The sequence below is a fragment of the Xenopus tropicalis genome, chromosome 7 (genome assembly GCF_000004195.4).
Source record: "Xenopus tropicalis strain Nigerian chromosome 7, UCB_Xtro_10.0, whole genome shotgun sequence".
NCBI lineage: Eukaryota > Metazoa > Chordata > Amphibia > Anura > Pipidae > Xenopus > Xenopus tropicalis.
In genome coordinates, this window is record NC_030683.2 from 58,966,061 (window position 1) to 58,980,684 (window position 14,624).

Consider the following 14,624-nt stretch of genomic DNA (forward strand, 5'->3'; position numbering starts at 1 on the left):
AGAAAAAGTGGGCAGAGCCACCAACCACCAGATGTCACTTCTTGACTTTTAGTGGGGAAATTTAAATTTCTGCCATTCAGACACTATTAAAACCAGGGTCCCCAAACTTTGCACAGTGGTTTTTACTATATAACTGTGGTCCAAGGTTAGAACAGACAACAGATCAGATTTCATTCAGTGACTTCACGTTTTCCAACCCAACATGAAGTTTGTTCTCAAACTTCCCTTTCTAGTTATTTATTGTATTTATTTGAATACTTGTCCTTTGTGTACTTTTATACATTGCAAGATTGTACAGTGCTGTGTATCCTTGTAGCGGTTTATAAATAAAGTTAAACATGCATGTATTAGTTGCTAGGTTAACAGACCCAGTGCAAACTTTCCAACTTTTATTACATTTCTACCCTAGTGCCTCATGAAATAGTGTGTTGGGATAAAAAATATATTATACAAGTATCTGTTGCAAATAATTCAAAGCAATAACAATGTAAAATTAACATTTTATTCTTATATGATGTAAACAATGTATTCATTTGCAAAGGCTTACATCCAGTTTCTAAAGAATTGTCTGAAGAGAGGAGACTCATTTCCCTCTGACACAACTTGAACCTACAAATAAAGAATTTAAATTAAGTACCTGGTTTAAAACAAAATGCTGATTGTTCAATGCCAAAATAAATGATGAAAGACTCTCACCTGAGTAGTGGGAGAGTATCTCATGAGTGACAGAAACTCATTGGCAGTCTTTAGACTACAGTCCTGTTCTTCTTTGTTGGCTCTCTTGCCTGTAACAATTATATTTTTACATTGGTTGTATAGAAAGTTTTTATCCTACCATTCAACCCAAACATCTTTTACCAGAGGCTTCAAATAGCAGAAACAAAGAAGATACCTTATAGTGCAGAATTTAATAAATCTAAAACATAGTATTCATTAATATTATATGATAAAGTGATCTAAACAGCAACCTAGTAGTCACAACTTCTCTTTCTGTCCCACTACCCCTACATCTACCAGACAACAGCCAAGGGCAATGGGCTAGGTTATGGATTGTGAGAAAAATCTGGACACCTTGCATGGTTCACCTTGCTGTAAACTTGCATTTCCTTTTGAAAAAACTAACATAATAGTGCTAAATAGACATGGTTAGAAGAGAACTAAACCCCTCTGTATGTGTGTACTATTTGAGATGGTCAGCTAAACACAATTCCATTTGACCCTTCACAACCTTAAATTACCTCGGCCATTGCCTGAAATCAGCCCATGAATGAACTGCATTCCAAAGAGCAGTGTTGGTGTAGAACAGCTCCCCCCCTCCCTTCACTTGATCAGAGCAGCGACATGGACATGTGCAATAAATCTCAGTAATAAGTCGCAGTAAAAGGGCTTAAATGCCAACGACGTGTCCCATACGCCGTTGGCATTTAAAGGCTGCTCTCTGCAGCGGCGGCATGTGAGAAATCCTTATGCACTATTTTCATTTTGGGTTCAATACATACCGCAGACTTTGGTATATCTATGCATATTGGGCATCAAACTGTTCAGTAGACCTTAGGTGTTCCTATTTGGAGTGATTTGCCTTTATCTGATCTTTATCAAGAAATTGTGAGAGATAAATGCGGCAAATTGCAACATTTTATATGTGATTTTCTAAATGTCATATAAATCTGCAAACTTAGGAAAGCTTTACAGCTTGGTACTTTGGAGCAAAAAGAAATGTTTACCCATTATAGATTTGGGGGGATGTGTACTTTCCAAAAATATATGGCTTTCTGGGGTGAGTGTACTTTTTTTGTAGCATTATTCCACATAAAGGATGTAAATGTGTTGATTTTGCAGGAGCTGAAATGATAGATCATATGGGGGTATGTTCCCATTGGGGCCCCTACATGCCACATACTTAGGTAAACCTATACATATCAAACTATTCAGTGGACCCCTGGTGTTCAAATTCAGGGTGTTTTATCTTGGTACTTAATGCTATGTGGGAGATAAGATGCTGCAAAGTGGAAGCTTTGAGGGGATTTTTGGAAATGTCATCAAAATTGCTAACTTTAGAAAAGCTGTGCGGCTTGGTACTTTGGAGTAGAAAGACATGGGTACCCATTTTAGATTCGGGGGAATGTGTACTTTCCAAAAATATATGACTTTCTGGGGTGAGCGTACTTTTTACTAGCTTTATCCCACATATAATGATGTAAATGTGTTGATTTTGCAGGAGCTGAAATGACAGAAATGACAGTACATATGGGGGTATGTTAACATTGGGGCCCCTACATGCCACATACTTAAGTAAACCTATACATATTGGGCATCAGACTGTTCAGTGGACCCCTGGCGTTCATATTTAGGGTGTTTTATTTGGTTACTTTATGACCTGTAGGAGATAAGATACTATAGACTGGAAGCTTTGAAGCGATTTTTTAAAAAAATCACAAATTTGGATAAAAACCAATAACTTTAGGAAAGCATTGCGACTTGATAGTTTGGAGTAGACAGACAGTTGTGCCTATTCTGTATTCCCTATCTGTTCTTTCCAAAAATGTACAATTTTCTGGGATAAACCTTCTGTTAGTGGAATTTTTGGCCTTGAAATCTAAAGTATGCAGCTTTCTGGAGCAGTGCTTTGGAAATTTGGTAGTGTACTGCTGGGAGTTTTTGACCTATACAAGTGAGAAATCTATATCTTGTTACAGAATTGGAATTACACAAAAATTCTACCATATTTTGAAAGCTTAGGTTGTTCTGAAAAAAACGATATATTGTTTTCCTGGGTAAACTAAAAGTCCCCCTGAGGAAAAGCCCCTAAAGTGAAACAGTGCAAAATGTTCAAAAACTGTCTGGCAATACAAGTTCCGCTTTGACCAAAATGGCTGGCAGTAAAAGGGTTAAAGGGGTAGTTCACTTTTAACTGTTAGTATGTTATAGAATGGCCAATTCTAAGCAATTTTTCAACTGGTCTTCCTTATTTATTTGTTATAGTTTTTAAGTATTTGCTTTGTCTTCTTGCTCCTTGTAGCTTTTAAATGGGGGTCACTGACCCTCGTAGCCAAAAACTATTGTTCTGTGAGGCTACAGTTATATTGTTGTTTGTTACTTTTCATAACTTCTTTTTGTATTCAGGTCCTCTCCTATTTATATAGTAGTCTCTCAAACCACTCCCTGGTTGCTAAGGTAATTTGGACCATAGCAACCAGGTGCTAAAACTCCAAACTGGAGAGCTTCTGAACAAAAATTAAAATAATTAAAAAACTACAAATAATAAAAAAATGAAGACCAGTTGCAAACTGTCTCAGAATATTACTATCTACATCTTACTAAAAGTTAATCCAAAGGTGAATCTGCATAAGCAATAAAGGGGTTGTTTATTTGTAGCCTTAAAGACACAAATAACTTTAAAGAAATTAGCATTTAATCATAAACTACTGTACATTTTAGGGCAGACTTTTCTTAACTTCCCCCAGGTCAATTACAAGCCTTATAATGACTAGTTTTGTATAGTTGTTATTATTATTATTATGTGTCATACAATGCATTTCACAATTCGGACCAGGTTGACTGACCTTTTAAATATTTTAGTTTAATTTTATAAACATACATGGCCAAAGCATGTGGACACCTCTTCTACTTATTAAAATTGGCTATTTAAGCCACATTCATCATTGGTGCCACTACATCATACAATAACATTCCTGAACTACTATTTTGTAGTAACAGTTTGAGGGAGGCCTTTCCTCTTTAGGCAGGATAACAAAAAACCAGAATGATTTTTATAATTAAAACTATACGCAAAAAGCATGCACAGCACAAGCCTACTTGCTGAAGTAGGCTTCATTGAAATCGTGTTGAGCAAAGGTATACTGCCCCTTTAAACTTGTTGAATGTTAAGAATACCCTATAAGATCTGCTTGTTTGGCAAGGTTGCCAAATGAGAAGATTTTTGTGTGATTTCGGCACTAATGCTCAGCCAAATCAGGATGATCCCATCAAATCAATGATAGGATCACAATGGAGGTACATGGATCTTTATAGAGGGCCCATCAATACAGCAGTAGTTGCATGCAAGGGATATGAAACAAAGTACTAAACATGAATGCTTCAATATACCAACCATTATTTTTCCCAAACATTATGGTTCCATGAAATGAGGGGGACTATGTATAAAAAGTGTTGTCATTTCTACATGGTGAAACTGAAATAGACTTTCCTGATAACTTAGTTTTAACCTTTCCTTCTAAAAGGGGTATAGGGATGAGGGGGGCGTGGCTAACTGCCAAGGAAGATGGTTGCATAAGAGAGAGTGTCCCACATCAGACTTACTTTAGCTCAGGTACAGCCAGGTCTGCAGACTAAAATTACACAGTGGAGCATCTAGAGCACGTCCTCAGAGTGTCAGCAATGAGCAGGTCAAAGAAAGTTTGTGCTCCACTGAAGTTAACAGCGCTTAATAGTACAATGAAGGAGATGCAGCCAGAGTTCTCACAAAATGGTGCCAAAAGCAGCACAAGCACCGCTCATGCTCCTCAAACATATACAATTTTCCCAAATACCTCAGAAAAAAATTGGGAAAACACTCAGCCAGTTACGGAAGGTACTTAAAAAGTTACTAAATGTGTTATGCATTTCATTACAGTCTGACTTAAAAACAATCTCTGTCAGATATCAAAACAGAGATAAGGGGGTTAGGAGAAAGAATTGCTCATTTAGAGAACAAGGCAGAGGAAACCGTCACTGCTCATAACAAAGTAGTTAACATTTGTACTACTCTTGAGGAAGATATAATCTCACTACAGAAAAAAGTTATAGATCTGCAAGATAGATCTCGCAGAAATGACATACGTTACAGAGGCCCATAGCATTTATTAATCTTTGATCATGCACATCGTTTACCAAAGTCACAGAATGCTCCAAACATGGCACCTCCTGATGGTTTCATTTCTATCATATAAAAGATGTTTTCTTAAGAGAATACAGATATGCAGAAGATCTTCTAACACAATTTAAATCAATTCATATTTTTGCAGGTTTGTCAGCAGCTACTCTAACGCAAAGAAAGGAATTTGCAGAAGTTACTTTGTGTTTGTGAGCTAACAATGTACAATACAAGTGGGGTTTCCCTACAAAACTGATTGTAGCCAGAAATGGCAATACTTTCATTCTACTTCACCTGAGGAAGCTAAGGAGGCTATTCAGAAATGTGGTTTGGAATATAGAGATCCAATTGCAGACCTTCCTGCCAAAAAGAAGCCTAGACTCACTCCAGAATGGGAAATGGTGCATCATACAACAATCAAATGAGTGCCCAATAAAAAGCTTTAGGAATAATTACTATTAATTCCTGCCTATTACATATATAGGAAAATGTAAAAGAGTCTGATGTTGAAATTCTTTATTGAGTTTTAATTTGTTTATATAAAATTATATAAACAATTATATAAAATTATAAATAATTATATAAAATTGCCAAACAGAAAAGAGGGTTTACTGTAATAGGTGGAGATTTTAATTTAATACTAGATCCCAGTTTAGATACTACAGGAGGCCATTTTCCTGAAGAAATGCTACAGGCTACATTATAACGGTTATACCAAAAGAGTGGAAAGACCAAACAAAGATACTTGATTATAGACCAATTTCTTTACTAAATTGTGATTTAAATGTGTATTCAAAATGTTTTTCAAATAGGTTTCAAGATATCTTAACTGAGGTCTTAAATAGGGACTAAGTGGGCAGGCCCGGATTTGTGGAAAGGCCACAAAGGCCCGGGCCTAGGGCGGCACAAATTTGGGGGCGGCACAAATTTGGGGGCGGCATGCTGCCCTGCCGCACCAAAATATTAATCTTTTTCTCCCATACGGAAAATGGGGACCTCTCCCCACTGCTCCGTATGCAAGTGTAAAGCCCCGCGCATGCGCATGTGTGGGGGCGATGGACTGGGGGCGGCCTTGGGGCGCTTGGATTACAAATCCACCGCTGCAAGTGGGTTTTATTAGAGGCAGGCAATCCTCTGATAATACCAGAAAATTTATAGACTTAATGCATGCAATTCACAAGTCTAAAACTCCAGCATTAATAATCTCGTTGGATGCAGAAAAAGCATTCAATAAAATCAACCATGAATTAATAAAAAAGGTTTTATTTAAATTAGGTTGTGATAACTCCACTGTACATGCTATTTCTGTATTATATCATAACCCTACAGCTAAAATAACTGATGGGGGTTTACTTTCCCCCAAATTTTCTCTTTCTAATGGTACACGTCAAGGATGCCCCCTCTTCCCACTGATTTTTAACTTGGTAATAGAAATCTTAGCTCAGAAAATTAGAGACGCTTTGGGGAGGGAGGAACTCCAGCAGGGATTGGGTCCCACCAGGTTTTTTTCTGGTGTCCCACCAACCCCCTCTGACCATGATCACAATAGCCTTAGATATTATACTTGTTCAGGCAGATAACAAACCAGCCACACCCTCCTAAACACACCTTTCTCCAACTGATTGGTCAGTACACTCTTTGCTCAGTTAAGCTGCCATATATGTAGAGTTTGATGTCATCTGCTCCTCACTTATCATGTCTGCGAGTCTGGAGGGAAAGTGATTTGAAAAGAGAGAGGAGCAAAATTTCAACGAGATTCTTCACACAGGACACTGCACAGACCTCTGGAGAAAGACAGATACAGGTGGTAATTCGGGTGCAAGTAGGGAATCTGTGTGTAGGCTCTAGGGTTGCCACCTCTGCCGGCTTTCTTAGCAGTGCAGGGGTGACATCAGGATGTTGGGGGAAGAGGCGGGGCCATGACAACGCAGTGCAGGGAAGAGGCAGGGCTTTGTCATCACAGGGGCGGGGCTATTACATGGCAATCACCCAATGTTAGTGAGCCCTGCCCAGTTTTCCTAATTTGGGAAACCGGGCAGGAGGTTTTGACCCAGACAGCCCTTCCGAAAACTGGGCTATCCGGGTCAACAGGTGGCAACCCTAGTAGGCTCTGTGTCATAGTGAGTTACACTAAAATCTTGATGTAACATGGAGGCTATGAGGGCAGAAAGCTGCGTCTTTCTAGCTGGAAATGTATGTGCTTCCCAATGTTTCCCTGTATACATAATTGTATTGTGTTCCTGAGTACTAAAATAGTAAATTGTTGCCATGTGCTCACTGCCTTACAGGATAATAATATTCCCAATCTGCTGCCTGTTAGAATTATGTAGTTCCTTTGCATTGCCTATTCAGATGGTATTGTTATGCTGTGCCTGATAGGATGATGTTACTCCTTCTACACTGACAGAAGGGTGTCATCCCAATGCACCGCCTGATAGAATGATGCAGGACCACTTTAATAAATGGGCAAAAGAGGCATTTGCCCAGGCAATGTCCCCTCTAATTCCTTTTTGGCTATGTGCGCACATTTTAAACTTGTGCGTGCATTTTTAAAACTATGTGCTCAGGTCAGAATAAATACAAAAGTTTGTGTTTTTGCACCAAATTCTTTGCATGCATCACAATTTTTTGTGCACTGGCCTCAAAATTTATGTGCACAAACTCAAGTGCACAATTTAGAGGGAATATTGTGCCCAGGGAACACCAGGATAGGGGACCCACAAGCATACCTTTCATCTGGAATAACTTTTAGCAGAAGCATCCTGCAGAAATGGCAGACCCCTCTATTTAGTCAACTGGAAAAGCTCTACAATATGGTTCTTTTCATTCCTTTGCCTTTTTTGTGGCATCAATATTCTGTCTTTTTTTCTGCTCCCAGGGCTGTTAGTCCAGGGCAGCAAACCTGGGGTTCATGCTTACTTTAGTAACAAACAATTTCTTCACTGCCTGCCTGCTATATTATATATATATATATATATATATATATTATATATGCTTGAGGTTATTCTATCACAAATTTCCTGGGACAGTGGAAGCCCACCAAGGAAATGCCCAAGACCCGCTGGTACCTTAAAGTGGCCCTGAGATGGTGTCCTCCCTATGTTTTTGTTTTTTTCCCCACCCATGCTTATCATACTAGTACTGCTTCCCTTTCTGCTTCTACTTTCTCTCTTCATGTTTTCTCTATGTCATTGTCTTTAAAGCCTATTCAATTCCCATTCCTCTAGCTGTTCACTTCTGCTGTTCCCCTCACAATTTCCCTAATTTACAGCTAAAACACTAAGGGCAATGGCACACGTTTTGCTGCCTGTAGTAAATCTATGCTACCTTGGAAGAAAAACCATTTCTAGTTTCCTTTCCACTGGCAGTACTGTGAATCGTCAGTTAGAAAACATATGCATTGCAATTTACAGTGGGCAAAAATATCCCATGTGCCATTGCCTTAAAGGTTTTACTGAGTACAAGTGCAGTGTGCAAAATGCAATCCTGAGCAGAATTTGTAATTTATATTTCCAGCATCATTGCAGCCAAGACAGGGTGAGTATCTGTATCTTTACAGCTGTAAATAAATGAAAGTGAATGAAATTAAAAGGAACCTAATACAAAAAAATTGTACCCCACTGGAGGGGTTGGCTAGGAGAGGGTGGGGGAAACAATACTTATGTGCATAATGAGCATCTGAAATTCGGGCTCTGTATGTAATAGGTGCCCTTTAAGATAAAATATAAGAAATTATATCAGCACATATCACAACTCCAAAAAAGCTTCTAAGTGGACTCCTCAATTATAGAATATAATGTATGTTGAGCAGTCTATTGGGCTTGGTGTTTGAGATAACTCCGAATAGATCAATACACTTGTGAAATAAGAGGGGCAATATCTGAACAGATTTCTTGGATTTAACAAGTGGTAGCTGAAATTGAAGGTGTCCTGATCGCCACATTCCATCACTGTGATTAAATTCCCCCCAGGGATTCCCCTAAGACATCATCCGTACAGGAGTTTAACCACCTCCGATCCTGCCTCTGTCCTTAAATTTTAACAATTTTTCTTTTTTTGACATAGGGTATTTTAAATATAGTACAGGTATGGGACCTGTTATCTAGAATGCTCAGGACCTGGGGTTTTCCGGATAAGGGCTCTTTCTGAAATTCAGATCTCCTACCTTAAGTCTGCTTAAAAAATTATTTAAAGAATAAGTAAACCTTTTTTTTTCTATCAGAAAAATTACTCTAAACAGCCTCCAGAGTTACCTACCTTTGTCCCAGCATTCTTTCTGACCTGGTTCCTCAGTCAGAAGGTGTTCGTTTTTCTTTGCTCCTTGTGCAGAGTGAAGGCCTGCCCCCACTTCCTGTTCAGGTCTCTCATAAAAAAAAAAAACCCTGCTAATGCACAGACTGGCTCCTGCTGCCTCCAGGCATGCACAGAAGGCTCTCCACTCTGACAACCTTGTCGAATTGAACTGAACAGGAAGTGGGGGCAGGGCTTCACTCTGCACAAGGAAGCAGAGAAAAAGAACACCTTCTGACTGAGGAACCAGGTCAGAGAGAATGCTGGGACAAAGGTAGGTAATTCTGGAGGCTGTTTAGAGTAATTTTACTCATAGAAAAAAAAGGTTTACTTATTCTTTAAACTGTAATTAAACCCAATAGCGCCATTTTCGCATGCGGTATTTTTCGCGCTGGTTTTAATGCATGCGTTAATTTTTGCGCTGAAAAGAATACGATCGCATGATTCAGAAACACTTAGGCGCGCTAAATATCGCATTGGTCTATGCGAAAATTAACACCTACTACAGGCAGGCGAAAAATTATAGAAAAGTACAGTAAATGAGTTTTTGGCAATAAAATATGGACTTACAGTGTTATTTATTCAAGTATGTGTCTTTTTACTCAATTTTACTAAAGTCTTGGCATGTATGGAATTTCGCTACTAATATACAGTACTATAGCGGTAAATATTTAGTCGCGATAATATACAGTACTATAGCGTAAATATTTAGTTGCGATAATATACAGTACTATAGCGGTAAATATTTAGTCGCGATAATATACAGTACTATAGCGTAAATATTTAGTTGCGATAATATACAGTACTATAGCGGTAAATATTTAGTCGCGATAATATACAGTACTATAGCGGTAAATATTTAGTCGCACAAAATACATTACTATGTATATTTTGGCGATTTTTTTTGTCGCGACTTTGTAATCTCGCGGCTTGTGGACATTTTGTAGCGATTTTGTAATCTCGTGACATTGTGTCATTGAGCCTGCAGTCACACTACAGAGAGGATCATGCCTGGGGTTTCTTATCTGCTACCAGGGGAGAGGCGCTATATTGTCACCGTTCTCCTACGCTCAGGATATGACAACCCGCCGCTGGGGCCCTTAGGGGTCCACGAGAGGAAGAGGGCGATCCTGCGCGAGCTAAGAGATGGTTTGCTCGCCGGGTTTGCCCTTGATGTGGACCTCCGCCAGCTCCAGCGCCTATGGTCTGACCTGAAGCGTAGGAATTCAGACCTGGTGGCTGAAATTGCGGAAGGTAATTATTGTACTTTATTATGCTTTTACAGTATACGTTCAGTAAAAGATTTAGCAAGTAATTTGAACTAAAAGTACAAATGTAAGAAATGTCAGGGATGATGAAAGTAACATAGTAACATAGTAAGTTGGGTTGAAAAAAGACATACGTCCATCACGTTCAACCATAATGCCAGTGAGGAACTGAAACGTTGGTCACAATAAACCTCTGAATATTATTTCACATCTTCGTGACTCCTTGTAAAAATCCTGTGTGTGCCGTCAACCCATGCCTGTCTAGATTTTGTTTTGCCACAGGCACCCAGCTATTATTGTTCCTTATGGTGTGCAGCTTCCCAGAACTTCGTATTGTGTATATATATAATATATATATATATATATAATCTTCCAACTGAGCCGCACTCCAAAAGTAAAACATAGCTTTTATTAAAGCATTTGTTAAAATTGGTAACAACAAGCGTTCAAAAATAGTACAAAGTTCATACTTATCAGTATAGCATGCCACCTAACGCGACGTTTCGGGGGCATTCCTCCCCCTTTCTCAAGCGTACCTTGTGGCAGTCGCAAACAATGAGTCATACATTAGTTACTTCCTTGTATAGCGAAGAACCGGAAGTGACGTGGCGGGTCACCGTGGAGACGGCATACAACACAGTGTATACAGTATACACGGGAGTCGCCACATCAAGCCCTTATTTAATGCACATTATTGAAAAAACGTCCATGACTGCAGGTTGCTTCTATAACATATAGTGACTCCAAGATATATGCCTTGGAAAATCGAAGTATGGCACATATAAATGCATATAACCTGGAACATGAAATGCAATTACCTATCTCTAGTAAGTGTTCAGAAAAATACATACATATATATAACCACAAACTCCAAAAGGAGTGATGTCCAGCAAACTACCAAATGAAAAATGCAGAAACCTTGAATAAAATAAATATTTACAAAAACAATGTTACAGAAATAAATGTAAGTCAAAATCCTTATTTAACCCATTGGGTGCTAAGGTATTTAGGCGGTGAATCCATTCAACCTCAGTACGTCTCAAGAGTTTAACTCGATCCCCCCCTCTTCTAGGGGGAGGGACATGTTGTATGACCCGATATCTCAGGTCATCAGATGTATGTCCCATTTCTAAACAGTGTCTGGATACCGGGAGAGTTCTATTTCCAGTATTAACTGTAGATCTATGTTGTGAAAATCTATCCCTAACTTTCTGGATGGTTTCTCCAATATAGATAAGATTACATGGGCAAATAAGCATGTACACCACAAAATTAGTATCACATGTGTGATGTCCACGTATTTTGTATGTTCTCCCAGTGTGGGGGTCACTAAACTGTGATCCAACCAAAACAAAGCGACATTGAGAGCAACCTTTACATTTAAACATCCCTTCCCTGGGTAATCCCAGGAAGGATACTTTCCTCGGTATAGGGGGAACCTCAGCTCTTACCAGCTTACCACCTATTGTATTACCCTTACGATAAGACATCATAGGGGTTTGTTGAAAAGTGTCAATCATAGGGTATGACTCCCTCAGCAAATGCCAATGTTTTTGCAAAATAGAGTGTAATCGACCACTTTGTGCATGATATTGAGAAACAAATGTCATGCATTGTTCAGTACCATGTTTAATAATTGGTTCCGATCTGTAGGTTTCGTGTAACTCACACGTATTTACACGAAACCTACAGATCGGAACCAATTATTAAAATTTGACAGTTTTCATCCTATATCGGTTAAAAAGTCTATTCCTACTAGCCAATTCACACGTGTTTGTAGGATAGCTAATGACCCAGGAATCATTACGGAGGATCTGGGCAGGATGAACAATAAACTGGTGAATAGAGGCTACCCACAACAGATTCTACAGGATAGTTTATCAAGGGTGAACAGGCAAGAACGAGCTGGCCAACACCGTAAACATGGTACTGAACAATGCATGACATTTGTTTCTCAATATCATGCACAAAGTGGTCGATTACACTCTATTTTGCAAAAACATTGGCATTTGCTGAGGGAGTCATACCCTATGATTGACACTTTTCAACAAACCCCTATGATGTCTTATCGTAAGGGTAATACAATAGGTGGTAAGCTGGTAAGAGCTGAGGTTCCCCCTATACCGAGGAAAGTATCCTTCCTGGGATTACCCAGGGAAGGGATGTTTAAATGTAAAGGTTGCTCTCAATGTCGCTTTGTTTTGGTTGGATCACAGTTTAGTGACCCCCACACTGGGAGAACATACAAAATACGTGGACATCACACATGTGATACTAATTTTGTGGTGTACATGCTTATTTGCCCATGTAATCTTATCTATATTGGAGAAACCATCCAGAAAGTTAGGGATAGATTTTCACAACATAGATCTACAGTTAATACTGGAAATAGAACTCTCCCGGTATCCAGACACTGTTTAGAAATGGGACATACGTCTGATGACCTGAGATATCGGGTCATACAACATGTCCCTCCCCCTAGAAGAGGGGGGGATCGAGTTAAACTCTTGAGACGTACTGAGGTTGAATGGATTCACCGCCTAAATACCTTAGCACCCAATGGGTTAAATAAGGATTTTGACTTACATTTATTTCTGTAACATTGTTTTTGTAAATATTTATTTTATTCAAGGTTTCTGCATTTTTCATTTGGTAGTTTGCTGGACATCACTCCTTTTGGAGTTTGTGGTTATATATATGTATGTATTTTTCTGAACACTTACTAGAGATAGGTAATTGCATTTCATGTTCCAGGTTATGTGCCATTTATATGTGCCATACTTCGATTTTCCAAGGCATATATCTTGGAGTCACTATATGTTATAGAAGCAACCTGCAGTCATGGACGTTTTTTCAATAATGTGCATTAAATAAGGGCTTGATGTGGCGACTCCCGTGTATACTGTATACACTGTGTTGTATGCCGTCTCCACGGTGACCCGCCACGTCACTTCCGGTTCTTCGCTATACAAGGAAGTAACTAATGTATGACTCATTGTTTGCGACTGCCACAAGGTACGCTTGAGAAAGGGGGAGGAATGCCCCCGAAACGTCGCGTTAGGTGGCATGCTATACTGATAAGTATGAACTTTGTACTATTTTTGAACGCTTGTTGTTACCAATTTTAACAAATGCTTTAATAAAAGCTATGTTTTACTTTTGGAGTGCGGCTCAGTTGGAAGATATATATTGATACACAACCGGACTCTTTGTGCTTGGAGCCTTATATGCACCCACATCATCCTCTATAGTTCGTGTGCACCATTCGTTGGTCTTTTATATATATATATATATATATATATATATATATATATATATATATATATATATATAATATATATATATATATACACATCTATTTTCAAATACATATGCATAAATGAGTTTAAAGTAGGGGGGAAGCAGCAGGGAGCGGCCCATAGTATGAGACATTTGGGGAAGGGCCACGAATGCTTTAGGGGGCCCTGTCTAACAATGTCTGTGTGTCCTTTGTATTGATGTGAGGGTTCACAGGGGGAGGGGCTATTGGGGGCGTGGGAGGAGGGGGGCCCAAAAAATGTTGTTGTGAGGGGCCCTGTTATTTATGATGGTGTATGAATGTATATATATGTATAATATATTACACAAAATAACATCTTGCAATACTATCTCACAGAACTTCAGCTGGCGCCTCATCCCCAGGCACAACCCCAGGCCCTCCAGGCTCCTGTGGCCCCCGCGGCCCACCAGGCTCAAGCGGCCCCCGAGGCCCCAGCACCTGGCCAGGCAGCAGCACCCGCCCAGGCCCCAGTGGCCCCAGAGGCCCGACCTCCAGCGGTCCCAGAGGCCCAACCTCCAGCGGCCCCAGAGGCCGAAGAGGCCCCCGAGGCCCCACAACCAGAGGCCCCGAGGCCGAAGAGGCCACCGAGGCCCCAGCTCCAGTGGCCCCTGAGGCCGAAGAGGCCCCTGAAGCCCCAGGGTCCCCCGAGGCCCCGGACACTCCCCCCCTTCATTCCTCCCCCAGTTTCCCCCCAGGCCCTTGAGTTCTCCCCCCAGGCCCCGGGCTCCCCCCAGGCCAAGCGCTGGGCACCAGGTTCTCCTGCGCACGAGGGACCATCAGTGCAGGAGGACCTGGCCTACATCAAGGCCGAGCTGGACCAGCTCCGGGGAGAAGTGGCCGAGCTTCGGAGGGACATGCGAGAACTCAAGGGCAG

The 14,624-nt window shown here is 40.2% G+C and overlaps 1 protein-coding gene across 1 annotated transcript in view; it reads right to left on the reverse strand.

The window, feature by feature from the left end:
* Positions 1–480: 480 nt before the first annotated feature.
* The window catches only part of capg (capping protein (actin filament), gelsolin-like), a 100,883-nt gene continuing 86,739 nt past the window's right edge, over positions 481–14,624 (reverse strand). Inside the window, exons 9-10 of the mRNA NM_001011294.1 lie at positions 697–785; positions 481–609 (exon numbers count right to left, since the gene is read on the reverse strand). Of these exons, the coding sequence (NP_001011294.1) occupies positions 544–609; positions 697–785 (155 nt within the window). The 3' untranslated portion in view covers positions 481–543. The remainder of the gene's footprint in view (positions 610–696; positions 786–14,624) is intronic.